This window comes from Mya arenaria, chromosome 3 (genome assembly GCF_026914265.1).
Source record: "Mya arenaria isolate MELC-2E11 chromosome 3, ASM2691426v1".
NCBI lineage: Eukaryota > Metazoa > Mollusca > Bivalvia > Myida > Myidae > Mya > Mya arenaria.
In genome coordinates this window covers 78,709,710-78,727,342 of record NC_069124.1, presented here as the reverse complement: position 1 = coordinate 78,727,342, position 17,633 = coordinate 78,709,710, and the positions used below count along the sequence as shown (strand labels likewise).

General features: G+C 34.8%; 2 protein-coding genes across 3 annotated transcripts; one reads left to right on the top strand and one right to left on the bottom strand.

Moving 5' to 3' along the window:
* LOC128226910 (uncharacterized) lies at nt 1–804 on the bottom strand. Its single transcript, XM_052937022.1, has 2 exons — nt 105–804; nt 1–63 (listed from the first exon to the last, which is right to left on the bottom strand). Exons 1-2 carry the CDS (start codon nt 748–750, stop codon nt 44–46), a joined length of 666 nt encoding a protein of 221 aa, XP_052792982.1. The 5' UTR covers nt 751–804; the 3' UTR covers nt 1–43.
* A 7,628-nt stretch (nt 805–8,432) lies between these two features.
* On the top strand, nt 8,433–17,633 carry LOC128226909 (uncharacterized). 2 transcript variants are annotated; one of them, XM_052937020.1, is made up of 6 exons: nt 8,433–8,618; nt 9,615–9,687; nt 11,986–12,046; nt 12,754–12,839; nt 13,119–13,225; nt 15,155–17,633. In XM_052937020.1, the coding sequence occupies exons 1-6, from the start codon at nt 8,466–8,468 to the stop codon at nt 17,294–17,296; spliced, it is 2,622 nt and encodes an 873-aa protein (XP_052792980.1). In that variant the 5' UTR covers nt 8,433–8,465; the 3' UTR covers nt 17,297–17,633. The 2 variants fall into 2 exon arrangements, with proteins under 2 accessions (XP_052792980.1, XP_052792981.1); XM_052937021.1 differs by lacking the exon at nt 8,433–8,618 and adding an exon at nt 9,010–9,100.

Genomic DNA, 17,633 nt, shown 5'->3' with positions numbered 1-17,633 from the left:
GTCCTTCACCTCCACAGTATACTTCTCATCATCCTCTTCATCCTCATTGATGGTTTTCACAAGGTCAGGCAACCTGTTCAACAGCTGAGATGTGTAAGAGTCAGCTCTGCGATCTGGACTAATACCTGAAGCAGCACGAAGTACTTGGTTTTTCAGAGGAAGTTTGTGCTGCAGATACCTGGCACAAGTGATATATGCAGTGGCAGCACGCTTTCTGAAATCCTGCACAACTGGGTCTTTGCCTGAGAGTGAAGAGATAAGTTTCTTGTTGGCAGCTCCGATGAACATGTCCTTCTCTCTTAGAAGAAAAACATCACTATCATCTCCCAAATCTACCTTGCACAACTTACTGCCTGACTTTTCAATCACAACTTCTGGTCTAACGATACAGGCCAGAAACTTGGCCATCAGGTTTTCCTGTTTTTCCATAAGTGTATGAATAAGGGGCTCCTTTGTTTCAAACATGGTTACATAACATTTCAGCATTGGTAGGACTGAAATGTAGAAATTCAATGTTAACTCTGACTTCACAGATTTTTCAAAAAGGCGTTCAATGATGCGTCCTTTCCTGTTCTTGCCATCAGTCGTAAGTTTCTTCTTTCCAAAGGCCTTCTGGATAGCTCTTATTTCCCTCGTTGCATTTTCTCCAACTCGTCTTCGCTGAAGCACTTCATCTATGATTTGGGAGTATATTGCCTGGTCTTCAGTTCTTAAGAATGAGTAATAGAACACCTTGTGGACATCAGACATACGTTTTGTGTTCACTGCCACATCATAGCATGATAGCCACCGGTGTGAAACATATCTCTCTGGCATGATAAATTTCACATCCAACAGAATCGCCACCTCTTTCATGGCATCTCTTGTGTCTGTGCTCCATTTTACATCATTTGCTATGTCTGTGAACAACTGTTCTATCCAACAATCAAAAGGAGCGCAGAATTTCTTTGATGCATTATGAACATGATGGCATGTGTCGCCATCAATGTCCAAGAGATGTGGGGCATATTGCTTCAATCTGGTTTCAACTCCTGATTTACTCCCCCTCATAACACTACAAGAGTCCATCAACACGGAGACCAAATTTGACCATGGAATTTCATTCTCAGTGAATATACTAACAATATGCTCTGTTAATGTTTCAGCATCAACCTTAATTACATCAAGTGATGCTAGGTGCTCAATCACTACCGATGATTTTTGTTTATCAAAGTAGCTCACTAGTATCGTCAAAACTCTGTGGAGGTTTGTACTAGTACTTTCATCAATATTTAGGGAGAATTTGTTTACTTTCAGGTTCTCAACTGTTCTGTTTTTCATTGTCTCTGCCATCCCATACTTCATTTTATAAGATGCTGTTGCCTGTCCATAGACACATGGTTGAGGGCCTTCTGGTCTTTGTTAAGACTCTTAGCGAGATCCACAAGCTTTGGTGCCATGGTGAAGGGAAGTGAATTCTCGGCTAGGAACCCCAACAGCATAGCCTGAAAAATGTGTCTGTCAAGGAATTTAGGGGAACCCGAATATAGGTAATAAATTAATGAAATGCTACTTATTTATTGATATTATAAGAAATTTAAGTGTTCCGACGGAATACCGCACTTCGAAGTTTAGGTGTCCCTCCCGAAAAATTGGTGTCCTCGGGATCCCGGGACCCCGTTAGTGTTGAACACTGTTATTAACATTTTTATTAAACTGAACATGGAATAAAAACACACAATACAGGAACTCTTTTAATGTCATTTTTTCTTGAAATAACTTAAGTTAACATGTCTCCCAATTATTATTTTAGTAGCTCTTATGTCAGCATACATTTATAGAATGTTGAATTACTCAGTCGCTCAAAATTTCTGAAGAATTGGATTTTTTGTACTTTTTTTCCCGTTGAAATGTTATATTCAAAGGTTTTTATTTATTTTCTATTTAAATTGTGCAATTAAATTTAAAAAAAAATACATTTTCGTAGAATTCAAACAATAACAAGTAACATTAACAAAGACATCATAGGAGGCATTATGATTACACTTCATACAGCAAAAATAAAAACAGGAACAATATTTTAAGAAATTGTTACACTCCTGACATATGTAGATTACAAACATTAAATAGATTTCACTTAAAATTTCTCAGTATAAATTAAAAGACATGCAATTACAAAGTAATTGATAGCCAGTGAAACATTATAAAACAAATTTAGCATTGACTCATTGCGATTTTACATAATCTGAGAAAGTTTTTTCAAAACCATAAAAAAGTGTTACTGTTACTTAATTCTTGCTCTGACAACTTGCTCAACTTGTAAAAAAATTGTAAAACTCAATTGATATAACAGTAAAGCACTACAACAGTAACTAAATACAACTGTTCCAAATTGTTACCCTCCTGACGAAATATTTCAAGTTGCAAGTTACTATGTATCAAATTTCAATTTTAACCCAAACTGAGATATAAGTGTTGGCAGTGATAGTTTTCTTAGTATATCATGGTTGGGATGGTCATGATATATCATCTGCATATGATCAGGTGTACATCCCATTTAAGGTAGCTCACTGCATTAATCTAATCTAAATATCTGAGCCATCCACTTTTAAGACATGCAGGGTTCGAATTTAGACTCGCATACTCGCAAAATGCGAGCGACATTTGGAAATTGCGAGTGACTTTTATTCAAGCTCGCAAAATTCTGCGAGTGGCTTTTTCTAGACCACAAAATGTTAAAAGGAAAGGAGAATAAACCTGAACTTAATTCCGCTACGTAGTCGAGTGTAAACAGCCTGTAAGTGGCATGTTTACACTACCGTTATAAGGAAGACAGTACGGAGTCACGCTCTAGTAGGTTTTCAAAAATAGAACAAATACGGAAAAAAGGCCGAGTTTTATCTCGAATCTTTCCGGGATGCTCCGAGGCGTGCATAATACAAAGTTAATACGAATGACGTAATCACCTAGCTTAATCATTGGCTAAATTTAGCGCTTTCGCACACTATATGTAAACCCCATCATCCTTTGAATATATTTCCGCCCAACTGTCAAAATGAATAGACTTCGTTGATCGATATATTTCATGGTCCAAAGTATCCACGCTACATTTACTGTTGCTTTTTTATTTTAGATTTATTATTTTATTGTTTTTAATACTTATAGACTTAATGAAATCTGTAGCGTGCTTGTCGAATGGGTATTAAATTACCCGATGGCGAGGGTAAATATACAAAGTGAACAATGTCAAATTATTGGACAGCTTTGTTATCAAAAAGCTGCCAGCATCAGATGAGTCTTTCCATACCCTCCAAATACAATAAGCCATCAACAAGTTCTAGTAGTCGAGTCACTCAAGATTGATACTTTTTAATATTCATAATATGTCTTAGGTGTTAATTTCTACTTTAATTAGACAATATTATAAGGGAATAAAGCAAATAATAAAATTGCAAGTTGATTTTTCATTTTGCGAGTTGCCTCAAAAGGCACTCGCAAAATTTTGCGAGTGCTCCTCAAAGTTAAATTCGAACCCTGACATGTTCATTAGAAAGTCATATTTCACAACATGTTCATAACATATCTGTCCTTCTATCATATATGATGATTAATATACCCCGTAAATAAATTTATTGCACATCAACTGTTGAATATTTATATTACCTTTGCTACTTTAAGTCAGACTTACACTAATACAGTGGCACTGATGTGACATTCACAACAATTTATATATATTGTGGCCACAATTTAGTAAATTGTGTCACCAACTTTGTAACTTGAGGCCATAATGTAGTAACTTAATTAAGGCCGCAACTTATTAAAATGTGGCAACAATTTAGTTATGTACTTGTGACCAAAACTAAGTAACTGCTATTAATTACTATGTTGTGGCCATGATTTAATAAGTTATGGCCACAAGTTACTAAGTTGTGCCCTCAAGTTACTAAGTTGTGGCCACAAGTTACTAAGTTGTGCCCTCAACAGGGTTCGAATTTAGCACTCGCACACTCGCAAAATGCGAGCCAAAATTGAAAAATGCGAGTTGAATTTAAAGACACTCGCAAATATTTGCGAGTTCAAAATTTGCAGAACACATGCAATCCTCGAAAAAGTTATGAACATAATCAGAGATCAGTTCCTGCACAACAGATATAAAACTTATTTTAGAAATGCCTACTTTCGTTTTCCAATAATCACACAGAAATTGATGACGTAGATTAACGTTATGTGCAAAGACAGGTACTTGTTACTATGTGGCAGGTACTCGTAACTATGTTTATTTCTAGACTGGTCTTTTGCTTTCTTTTTTGGCGGCGGTATTTAGCGATAATCGTATCCAGACACAGCCTGTATAATGACTACAAGCTAAAAGATAAGTTTTTTTACGCGTGTTGATTTTAAAATCGCAGACGGCTGATGGCAATGATCGATCAGTTCCAAAAAAAGCAGCCAAAACGAAATAATCCGTCCGTTAAAACTGTTTCGATGTGGAAGAGGGAGTTGAATATTAAATTGACCCTCAACACAGATGACGAAAGGAATGTTTTCAAAATATTTTGCACAGACCAATACTGAGTGCCTGATCAGACTTCCTCAACACGTACTGTCAGTGTTTCATATATGATGATATCATTTAAAGTACAATTACATGATCATTCATTTAAGAATACAATATACCTGATACCATTGTTTTCCATACAATATACTGGTATCCTTTTTCCTAGCAAACACAAAGGTTTGACTTAAAAATGCGAGTGAGTGGCTGGTTTTGCGAGTTGAAAATTTAAGTACTCGCAAAAATTTACGAGTGTCAAAAATAGTTAAATTCGAACCCTGCTCAAGTTACTAAGTTGTGGCCACAATATAAATAAAGTGATGTCACCTCTGTGTCACTATACAGACTTCTTCATTCTGCATACTGTTGAATTATCAGCCACAAAATGATCCGCTACAAATTGAAAGTAATGGCTCATACAGATTATGAATATAGTCAAAAATAGTGTCAAAAGGACATTATCATACTGATATGTCAGACAGCTCTCTGTGGTTGGTAAATTTTCCTGGGCTGCCTTTTTCGACACATTTATCTGCTATTCTAGACTTCAATTTTGAACTTAGCAAATGGCGTTTAGGTACTGGTATATGACTTCCATTTACATGCATGGTGGCTTTTTTATTGGGCATGATTCTTGAATGCAGCTTTCAAGGTGTACAGCTTATCTTCCCAAGCTGCTGGTTTTGACAGTGTACTTTTAAGTTGAGTATCTTTCCTCTTCTTGTATCTATTTAGACATGACATTCTTCTGGCCTGACTATTTTTCTTGTTTGCAGATGCCCACTTACTTTTGAAATTTTTGTTCTCATACTTTTGGACGGCCAACTTTGCTTACTTCAAGTGTTTCCTCCACAACTTTATCTTTGTCAACCAACTTTGATCGTCTGTTAGAAGTTGCCTTTTCAATATAAGCTTTATTGTCTTGGCCCAAGCTCTGGGGTTTTCTAAAAGATTCTTCATAATTGGCAATTTTCTGATTTTTGCTTGCTTGTTACAAGTGTTTCCTGAGTTTTCTTATTTCGTTTTCATTTTTTTTTCAACTTTACATTGTCATTTTTATAATTTTAATTTTCTCTGTATTTCCTAATTCTTTTCTCTGATGTACTTTTAATGACTTTCTTCCTTGTATTTAAACTTTTCTTGTTTCTTAGTGCCTCTTTGAAACCTGAAAGGCTTACAATTAATTTGTCCCTATTTCCTATGATATTTCTTCTGTAAAAATAGTATTCAAACTCAAAACCTATAATTGGTCAGGAGTGTAACATTGAAGGACATATTAATAGTCATGCTGGAAATTAAAGTCACATAGTTTTAAATGAATTTAATTATAGAACAGAGTCATCAGTTTGCCTCATTGTAGCCCAAAAATACCATTTGTTGATTGTCTGTCACTGCATGATTTTTCTATTAGTTGCATAGTAATTAAGTTGTTTTAAATTCAAACATTTTTGATAACATTAATAGGCACAAAATTGGTTAAAACTTACCTTATTTACATCAGATTGAAAATGAATCCTTAATTTCTCATTTGTAATCTTAACATTTACAAGTACAAATATACTGTTATACTTCTGAAAATGATGATATAATAATATGCCAAAAATTCGCGAAAAAATGTTACACTCCTGACGGGCATGTATCATCTACACGCTCAGTAACTAACCGATATTTTCACGAATGATAATTTGTTATGATCACTCCATGACATAGACTTCCAGGAAACACCCTAATCAGTACATTTGTTAACTGTTCGCCAACACTGTGTTTCATTTTATACCAAATGTTACACTCCTGACATTTTTAGGCCAGCTTCTTTCTAGAAAGCTAAACATCAAAAAGAGTAATAACACAAAAAATATTGTACACATGTAATAATGATATATTATCCTAAACTTTAAATAAATGAATTGTAAGTAATATGATAATTCATCTGAGCTATACTTAAAAAAGAGTTTTTTAAAGAAAAGAAAAATGTGGAAAAATTCCTAACACACATCAGTATCAGTAATATTTCATGCATAAATACTGAAATATTGCTTAAATTTTTATATTACCTTGAGGTCAACATATGTGTTTTTCTGGTTTATAAAGTTATTACATTGTCATTTGCCAATGTTGTTTAATACAGGAATGCTTTGAATTGAGTGCTTTTTGTAAAGTGTCACGTTTTTTTGTTACACTCTTGACAATTTTGGCCTGTTTTTTATGCATAACTTTTTTTCTGCTGAAGCTAATTTAGTCAAACTTCCCAGACTTTTAGATGACACAGAAATACAAGATATGGGAAAGAAGAAATGATGATAATTTTTATATTATTCATTTTATTTAGAAAATACTCAAACTAGCCATATTTTTTTTAAATAGCCCTTTTGGAAAGAGCAAATTTTAGCATAAATATCTGCAAACTAATGATAAAAGATTGCTGACAAAAGATCAGTTCGCAGATTTTCATATATTCATAAAAAACTAGACCTTTCTTCTTTGGCTTTGAACAAAACTGGATGTCAAATGCTACTTAACTTTACCCCAGAAATTGATTTAAACCATAACTGGATCCCTTTTAGTCGACTGTATATTCCAATTTGGCCCGTGACGTGCTTTTGATGGTAAAATAAAAAAGGTATGGGAAACAACTCAATTTCTCGAAACGAGTCCTATTCTGACACATTATCTCCCATGCATTAAATATTACCTTTTACTTACACACAACTAGACTATCCACAATACCATTACCACTACAACATTACTATTTCCACTTCCGCTGCCACTGCTGCTGGTATCATTGTTACTGTAACATCACCTTTACTAGTGTTTACATTTTCTTTAAGACCATATTAACAATGAATTGTAGCAATAAAACAGTACATTTTGACTATTTTTATGTAACACAATATTATGAAATGAAAAGGGGGATTATCTGCACATCCGGCTTGTGAAGGCACATTTTAATGTACTTAGTTCAGATCGCCTCATTTTACAGGAGGTGTGATTAAAACAAAAAAACTTGCATCGTTATTGATTGACATGAAGCGCGCAAGATTGAACATTACTGTCGTATCCTGAAACCACAAACCATGAACTGAACAACCAAATCACATATATAACATGTTTTCTCATCTTTTTTGACGCTAATCAAACGTACCTGTGAAATGCCTAACGGCAAGTCCGGTTCGATGTCCATGACCTCATCGCAGTCAAGATAGGTGACGTCTTCTTCGTCTGCACGTGGGGCCCGACCTATCTCTTACTGTAACATAACCATCAAATATTCATTTAGCTTTCATTACAAATACATAACATTACAAACATATTTATGCCCCTTTTAGAATTCAAAACTGGATTCCATACAGTAATGCATTACCCCTAAAAGGCATTTAACCCAAACAGGATCCCATAAACATGTTTATCACAGAAAATGATTTTATCCAAAACTGGATCCCTGTTAGTCAACTGTATATATATTACAATATGGTTTTACAGTTTGGAGTTATCAAAACTGGATCCCATACATATAGTACAGCAGTACTGCACTCATAAAATGCATTGAACCAAAACTGGATCCTGTAGTGCTTATTGGCGCTACTTATTATCTGATTTTGAATCCCCTGCATCAATTAAACAATGCAACAGCATTTCCCATATAATCTCATCTCCACCAAAAGATCAAGTTTGACAGTTTGACAGGATATGGTTATTATGGTTCAACAGCAGGTTAAACAGGAAATGATTTATTATCAATTGTTTTATATCAAAAGCTGTGCTGTAAATCTTGAGAATTGCCATTTGATAATGATTATTTACTTGTATCTGAAACATATAATTGTTTTCAGTTAACTTTTCTGTTTATAGGTACAACAATAAGCGGATCTGTTGTTTTATGTGATATAAACCAAGGAACGGGTTAATTGTTAACAACTTGTGGGCTGTAGAGATGACTTGTGAAGTTTCCAAGTATGACATCGCAGCTCTGATGGCCTTGATTGACATGATCAGGATCAACTGGACAGACAGACTAGAGATGTACAAGCTGCTGCTTGCGTTACTGGCGGACTACAACCCCACTGTCCATGGAAACAGGGAAAAGGTAAACCGTTCAAAGTTTGTCCCAATCATGCCTACTAGACTGTTTGAAACAATTTTAGAAATCCTAGAAATTGTCAGTAAACAGCAGTGATTTTTTTTTTGGCTAATTTTAGGGCCGAATATCGGCACTTTCCTTCGCCAAAAAGCCTCCAGTTTTCTCAAAAAACAGAATTTAGTTTTCCCCTTTGCCTGAGTTTCTTTTTACTTACAATTTAAACCTGCAAGATAATTTCCCATTTCATCGAACCTACTTCTATTTCATACTTTCCGATATTAAAAGTCCTCGTATCCCCAAAAATCCGGTCCAGGTAACCGCATAATAGCCAATTTTTATTTACAGTCTTTTTTGCCGGGGTCATTTTGCAGGACGCACTGTTATTTTCCTGCTTCCTGTGTTAATTATCAGTTTACTTTCAGTTTTTCGTAATGCAAAATACACGATTAACCTGACAATTGTTGCCTGATGATAGTCAATAAAGTATGGTATGTTGTCGTGTCAGTATTGTTTTGAATTCAAAAATGCTTTTATCAATACAGTATTCATATTAATCATCAGTGTTTAATATAAGAAAATAAAAAACACGGGACAAGCTGTCTTGCATCACTGTTATAGAAAAAGTCTGTATGGACACACATTATATATATAATAATCTCAGTAAAAGCAGAAAATTAAATCTTTTATAAGTAAAATTACCATATTATAATTTCCCCAATCTTTGGACTTTTGGCGCTAATTTTCCCAATTGAAAAGGCACAGGCAGTAAAACTTTTTAAAAAAAAAATCACTGAAACAAAGTTACATTATTTCAACTTAATTTGAACAGTAAGTACTGTACTAAATATTGCAAGAAGTTAGCAGATGCCTGACTGGTAACAGTAGCCATTCTTCCTCCATTATCGATACAGTCTGGCCACTTTAATAAAGCTGTCGCACCATGGATAAAAAAATCGTAATTTAAATGTGAAAAAGAGGTCAAATCAGTTTTTCTTTTTGCAGACCGTAAGATACCTTCGACTGCTGATTTCTGACAAGGTTATTGCAAAATGTGTTATAAAGTCATTGCCATTGGGTAAGTATAAAGCATAACTACTTTGAAAGATTATAGTTATAGTGAAGACAGTCATACATGTATACATATTTTTTACCTTTCGATGCAGAAGTTCACTGAGCATCTTTGATGCACATTTTCAGTGTCAGGTTGGGCCAATGAAATATATTTTTTGATGAACTGTTCCGAAAGACATTTTTTAGGTACAGTAAAGCAAATTTTGTGAGAGAATTGTTCAGAACTTTTTAATGCACAATTAGATCACATGATACTAGACTGATAATTGCAAGTTAAGATTATGCCTTTATGGATAATTGGAAATTGATCCTTGACAGCAATTTTTAGAACATTTCAGTCTCGTTTCTTCTTTTAAAGTTCAATCTCGCTTTTAGATACTTCCATTTCAAAAGTAAGGTAATTCATTATCTTATATAATCAAGGCTATATGAATAAAAATAAATGTAAATAATGGAGAGACTTATGGTTGATTTACCTGCTATAAGGAGATCACAAAAAACTAAAGACACATACCACAATACAAACAAATGCCTCAACAGAGAGACCACAGAGATTCCGAGATAAACTGAGAGGTGACAGTGAAAACTTTAAGAAATTGAAAGACAGAAAGAAAGAGGAAAACCAAAGTATAAAGAAGAAATAAAACAAAAAATACTATTGAATCCTACTTATGATGCAAAAGCTATGTCAGATATCAGATGATGGCAGAAAGTAAGTCACAAAAGGAAAGCTAAAACAGAAGAGAAGACTAAAAAGCTGACTCCAATACGTGTACACTTGTAAGACTTCCAATGAAAACCAAAAGTCTAGTCTTTAAAGCAGCAGATAGATTAATTTTAGTATTAGAAAGGGAGCTGAGTGTGTAGGCAAACTCCCTAGGCCAAGAGCCTGGGCAAAAACTATTGGACACCTGATCAAAAAGCCACCTCAAGAAGAAGTCAAGAAGAAGGTCCAAGCTGCTAGGAGAAAGTAGTGATAAAGGAAAAGAGAACTGTGAGTCAGTATTGAACTTGAAGTTGGAAGACCAAGAAAAGAAGTGTCAGATATTAAGAAGAAGCTGGCATTTTCCACCATGGGTTTAAAACTTGATAGAAAAGAGCTGAACAGTTACATGAAAAGAAAAAAAAGAACAGTTAAACAAGTTAAGGACAAAGGCTAAAGCTTACAAGGAAATATGGACAGATATACTCCTAGTTACTAGAAGCAAAAGTTTTTGAGTGTTGTTTCTGGATTTTTTTTTCATTATTCATACCATCATTACAGAATGATATGATTGCACTTTGTTTGTTTTATTAAAAACTTATATCAATGATGAATGAATAGTTTTTTTCACGTAATTCCAATAAAATTTATTCCCTTTCAAAATAAAAAGCTAAGACAATAATATGTATTGTAACACTATTTTAACAAATATGACTGATTTTTAAGGAAGATCATCATAATCTGATGCACACTTTTAATGAAAAAAATGTTATAGTGCAGTTTCTTACATATCATTTTGTTTGTCAGGAGTGCAACGTTTCTGGCCATTTTGGATATGTTAATTAAGTGTGGCATCAAAAATGTAAACAGTAATTCACTCTTTTGAAACTTTCAGATAGTACTAGGTTGTCATTCAAATAAACATTTTGGATATTAATGTTTTAATCTGGCGATTAATTTAACCAAGGCATAAACTTTTGTGTACACCCGTTGCGAAAATAACACAATTTTGTAATAAAAAAACATATTTCTAGTTCAAAATTGGACATACAGTTGGTTTGAAGGTGTTAAATTGTGTAAAACTTCTTTGCCAATGAAACTCAAAACCATCTTTGTTTACTGTTTTCAATATTTTCAAAATTGTTGATATGTTAGCTGATCAAGTAATTCATATGTTTTTCCTTGATCAAGTTCATTAAAAATTCCGCTTACAATTTATATTGGTTGTTTTCACTGAACCATTTGAATTTTTGTAAACTTTGATAATTGTACATCATTTGGATATGTTAAATGAAGTGATGTAAACACTTTAAAATAAAAAATGAGTATTTTTTCTGCCTCTGGTACCATTTTTTTTTTGAAACAGCCCATATAAGGAAATAAGAAGGCAAAGCAAGTGTTTTATTAATTTAATTATTAATTGACCCTCAAATGGTTTTCAATCTCAAATAATTGATAGGGAAATTTAGTATGATTCCCAAAACCAGTTGTATTTATTCTTTTGTAATTTGACTGTCAAATTTAAATAAGTAAATAAGTACAATGTAATTGGGCTTGGACACATACATATGGTGCTGAATTTCAGTAAATATTTTGTAGGTGTAAGAGAGACGCCTGCGAGTACACAAAACATTCCCATCAAGAAGAGGCTGAGCAGCAGGTATCCTGTGTGATATGATTGAGTATTTGATACGTCATAAACTTGATACATAATTGTTTTGCTTTTCGGTGAAATATTGGGTTATTTGCTCTTCTTGTTCTGTTATTTTCACTAAAGTGAAAATATCTATTTTAGAATTTTGTTTTTTAATACTAGCAATGTGTTAACTATGCTGGGTTGGAAATTTGGAAGTAAGGATACTTAAATTTTTCTCATGCCATTTTCTAATTAATACCAAGTAAATCAATATTTTCTAAAACAAAAAATAACAAAAGAAACAGAAAACTTGTTTAATTTTAGTGTGTGATCGAAATTTATTTTACTTAATGATCACAGAAAGTATTATTTTATAATTGCAACCAGCCACTAGTGAAAATATTATTTTCTGTGGTCAGGAGTGCTAGTATCCTCTATGTTTTTTATCATAAGACAAGATATATATCAAAAGCAGGAGAAAAACAATTTTATAAAAAAAATGCAACTTAGTTTACCAGCAGCAGTAGTGCAACTCTTCATTTAAGTACAGCATTGCAGCAGTAGTGCAACTCATTTTTAAGTACAGCATTATGATAAAATCTACAAAAGTTTATCAAGCATTGCTGCATAACTCTGTTCAAAATTACTGTTGCTTATACCGTAAGACATTTGTTTGTCAATTTTAATTATGAGCATATGATTGAAAATGATAAGAATCATTCTATTTTTAGATTTTGCTTGCGACAAAAGAGATCCCCCATCCAGTATCTACATTCCAAATTGAAGAACTTTGCCGTTCCAAGATGTCTAGAGAAAGGTTGGAAAAAAACTTATTACAAAAAATTATAAGAGAATAATTTGTGTTATACAATGCTTGTTATGAAAGCCTGAGTTGATATATATTGAAGCTCCGAGATTACCTGAAAGATTACCCCACTGTACATATAGAAATACAGAGAGAAAACATCATAACACTCAAATGTTATACTTGAAGCACCATTTTATACATAATAAATCAAAACTGAAACTAATCATATTATCTAAGATATTGTTTAATAAAATTATAAAATGGCTATGCTTGTATTTTATATTGTAGAAAAATCAACACAGGTTAAACCAGCTGCAGAATCTGAAAAATGCCCATCTAACAATGAGGACCAATCACCACCTGATTCAACTGAAGAGGAGTTTCCTCAGCCGGAAGTAAGAACACTGGATTTATTCTTTTTAGAATGAAATCGTGTTCAGATCTGTTTCTATCTGTCTTATTTTCAAATTATTTTTTTAAGAAAAAAAGTTGAAGCATTGTCATAGCCTTGTTGTCATTGTTGTTTGCGTGCAAAAACTAAACCTTGTTTGACAGAATGAAAGAAAAAACAAGTGTTGACATTTGCTCTATGGTGCACTTGACAGAACAGGATATTGGACAAAGTTTCAATAATATAAAGTTGATTCAAATATATGTTATATATGAAATAAATGTATATATATGTAAATATGAATGTATGCACCACACAGATCCTCTGTAGCTTACAAAAAGGAAAAAACTATTTTGTATTTTTATCCCCCACCTAAAGGTGAAGGGGATATAGTAATGGTAGGCATGTGTGCATCCGTGTGTGTCTGGGCAATCTTGTCCCAAACATAACTTGAAAAGTCTTTGAGGTATTCACTTCAAAATCAATATACTGATATATATATCTCATTAAGGAGAAGTGCAGTGCAGAAGAATCATAACTGTGGCTGCAGTATCTTTTGACTTATTCCTTTTGTTAATTTTTAGGAGCTATTAACTTGAAAAGTATTTGGGGTACTAATTAATGAAATATGTATAGAAGCCTGCCATTAAGTGTGTATATACGCCAAGCTGATTGTAAGGATAAAAGTAGGTTTTATTTTGGACATATAAAAATAAAAAGGCGAACAATATCTATTGGGTGTTGGGGGATTTGTGAATGAAAACGAGGGTTGTGTATTGCAAAGGCATGGTCAAAATCTGTGCAGATCGGCAAATTGTTGGTTTTTAGAAGCCCTGTTCAAAATCATGTAAATCCAGTGAGTTTTTACAAGGAGAGTGGGGTGGGAGGTCCTTCCCCTCTTTGATTGCGATAACTTAAACGGACATCTACGATTATCAGCTGTTAATGAACGAAATCTGTTCTCTCGATTATAAAATGGAACAATTATACTTACTCAGCAAAGCTCTGGCAAGCAACTTAGCTAATAGCCAAATGTTTACTGATTGACTACCGTACTGAAAATTTCCTTCACAATCGTCAGGATGTAACAGGTGCGCTTTTGTTACAGAGTTACAGTTTGTTATGCTAAAGATTGAACAAAATCAGGGTAGTCAATATTTGCAACATGAATGAACACTTATGGCAACAAAATGTAAACAACAGACAACATCAGGAAAATGAAGTTTCTTGAAACTTCACACCTGCTTTCAACAATTTAAATTTGGGGCTTTTTAAGATAGTGAAGCTCAAAATTACGAATTTCTAATTGTATAGCAGTGGAACTTTCTCATTCTCAATTTCTTGCTAACACACAGTGACACAAAAAACACAGGACTTGTATACTTTCAATGCAATTTGTGTTTCATTACACATCAGTCATGCAAGATCGATTCAAAACTCGTCCACTAAATACTGGATTTGTGCTGTCTGTCAAAAAATGTATATTTCAAGAGCTTCTGAGGGGCTACACCTCCCTGAAGCCCCAACCAGGGTTTTGCTCTAGGTCCACGGGGGTCTTGGCAGCCCCTGGAAATTTTCAGGTTTTTGATTTTTACCAGCTTTCACCAAGGAGTCTGTTTCTGCTCATTTTTTTAACTTATTTGCCAGTCTACATGTTGTTATAGATCCTTGCTGTACATACAGAACTAGGCTTCATGCTCTGAATACAATAAGCACAAACCTGCGAGCCCTGGTTAAATGTTTTAGGGCTTGATGAAAGTAGAGTTTTATAGTTTTACAGGGCTTGATTAATGACTGTAGGAGTTAACAGTGTTCAATGCATAAATAAATGCGAAACATTTGATTTTCATATTATCAGAATATTTGTGCCTTTATATAGACATATGACTAGGATATAATTATATACTTAATATTTTTTTTTAATTAATTACAGGTTGTTTTAGCTGGGTCAGTGGTGTCGAAGACATGTCAAATACCTGATCAGATGCAAGCAGAACCCATCACAGCTAGTAAGCATCAAGTTTATCAACAACAAGTTAATCCTAAAGCAGTTGAAGGAACATGTCAGCAAGCTTCTTCCAACTATGTTAGCATGATGTCTCAGCTCCCCTTCCCCTACCAGCACCACATATATCCCACAGCACCAGGGCAGCTGGTGGCCTACCCACACATGATCACCAATTGTACGGGTCCACCATTGCCTTGGAGACCGGTTCCTTTCCTGCAAACCTGTGCACAGTCAGGGCCTCAGGTAGGAGCTGTTGCAACATCAGAATCAGAAAGTCTCCTTGATCTATCCTTGAAGCCTGGTATGAATATTTCAACTGATGATAAGCATACATTGAGGAGAAAGCCTTCCAATGTTGGAGTCGCAATACCGGTTAAAAGAAGTGCTTCTATGTCTGCCGTTGACAAAAACTCTGTGAAATCACCAAAGGTCATGAGAATTTCATCCTCCACTGATTTGACACGCCAACGATCATATTATAGAACAACACCAGCAACATCTTCAGTCTCTTCTAGTTCAAGAGAGTTGAGGAGCGTTGAAGCATTGTATCCCCACCCACCGACGTTCTGTGGTCAAGGAGTATCACCCCATCTTCTGGCTCTCCATCAGCTAACATCTACAGTTAGAGGACCTGCAATTACCTACCCATCACTTCTGCCCTACTACCAAACAACAACACCACAAGTCCTTGCTGCAACACAAAAATCAGCCACTACAACAAACTCATCCAAGGAGTCCAATGTAAATAATCATCTTTTTACGTCTTACGCATGTGCTTTATCAAAATCACAACTGATGACTGTCGAGCCAAAGACCCAGGGGAAGTCCTTCCCTTACAGACATCAGATGGAATTGTCCAATGGATGTAGACCTGTTGCTGAAATTTCATTAGAAAAAAACACTGCTATCGAGAACACACAGCTTAAAACACTGGAAGCCGTTGGTCTTACTATTACAGGTAGCAATGTTTCAGAGTCCAATCAGAAAAACATGGAGGATTTGTATTCAAACTTGTCGAATATGGAAATGAGCAGAGACCCTAAAACGAAGCAAGTCAAAATTAAGCTAGACAAAACAAGCAGTGGACATTTCCTTGCTGAACTGTTAAAACTTCAGGCTACTGGAAATATCACTCACCAACCCCTGTCAGTGGAATCTAAGGCTACAACAAACGTTCCTATTTCTGTGAAACGTAATGATACCTCTGATACATGTTATAGAACACCTACTGACTTGCCAAGAAAAGTGCTAATGCCCAGGTCTATTCAGACTGTTCCCAGGAATTTGCTCTTTGGAAATGTGCATGCTCCATTATATTCAGCAAGTTCTAAAATGGCTCCATTCAAGCAACCTGGCAGGAACCAGTACCAGAGTATCTATACCGTCTCCAATAAAGGTCACTCCCTGGGTTCTGTAAAACCTCTCACTACTATAGGCAGTGAGTATACACCGGCCACGTCAGAATATCTTAATTCTGTACCATCATTTGCAAATTCCAACAAAACTTATCCGGAAAGTAGAAGTATTTACTCTGAGAAAACTTTCTTTCAAGCGTTGAAGGATCGACTGACTGAAGTTGACAGTGAAATTAAGACATCAACATCAGGGGTCATGAGAAGAGCTTCTGACACTGATCTTGTTTCATTTGATGGAGAGAACATGGATCTGAGAAAATGGACAGTGGCAAACAGCTCTTTAACAAGTGAACAGGGGCGAATTACACCAAGAATATCAGAGGCTTCAATAGCTTCAACACATTGGCAAACACCCATGTCTATCGAAAAACTTGAACTAGTGCCAAAACCTCAATTGTCTATACCAACAGCAGAGCACACATTCTCAAAGCAAATTCAACAGTCTGAGCTGGGATTTACCCAGCCAAACTCCTTCTTCCCAGATATGCCTCTAACACGTAGCCTGAGTCTTGGCCATTTGGAGGCGAGTCACATCTTCTCTGAGCCCAGTTCCGGGACATCTTCTGTCCATCTGTCTCCTTACCTGCTGGGCATGCTTCCTGACAAGATGACCGACTCCGACATTGACAGTGATGATGTGTTTATGTCGTAGGTTATCTGGCTGCAGCCAACCAGTAATAGGTGCTCTTGGGGTCATTGTTTCAGTCATAATATTTTATAATGATTTATAGTATACACACAAGTGCATGTATTTAGTTGTGCTTTTTATTATTTTGTGTGGCAATTTATTTATTCTTTAAAGAAAATGTAAAAACTGTTTAACATGACTGACATGACATGACAAGAATGAATTGTAATATGATGCAAAATTAAAATTTCAAGTTGAATATTGTTTCTTACACGAGGTCAAAAGGTTATTCGACAGTATCATATTATGGCATTCTACTTGTTGTTGGTATCATCATGGACCAGTTTGGGTGTACAACAAA

Coding starts and splice junctions, on each gene's coding strand:
- LOC128226910 (XM_052937022.1), bottom strand. CDS start 750: ATGTCTGATGTCCACAAGGTGTTCTATTACTCATTCTTAAGAACTGAA. Junction 64..104: donor TATTAGTCCAGATCGCAGAG/CTGACTCTTACA, acceptor AGGTTGCCTGAC/CTTGTGAAAACCATCAATGA.
- LOC128226909 (XM_052937020.1), top strand. CDS start 8,466: ATGACTTGTGAAGTTTCCAAGTATGACATCGCAGCTCTGATGGCCTTG. Junction 9,688..11,985: donor TATAAAGTCATTGCCATTGG/GTAAGTATAAAG, acceptor AATATTTTGTAG/GTGTAAGAGAGACGCCTGCG. Junction 12,840..13,118: donor TCCAAGATGTCTAGAGAAAG/GTTGGAAAAAAA, acceptor TTTATATTGTAG/AAAAATCAACACAGGTTAAA.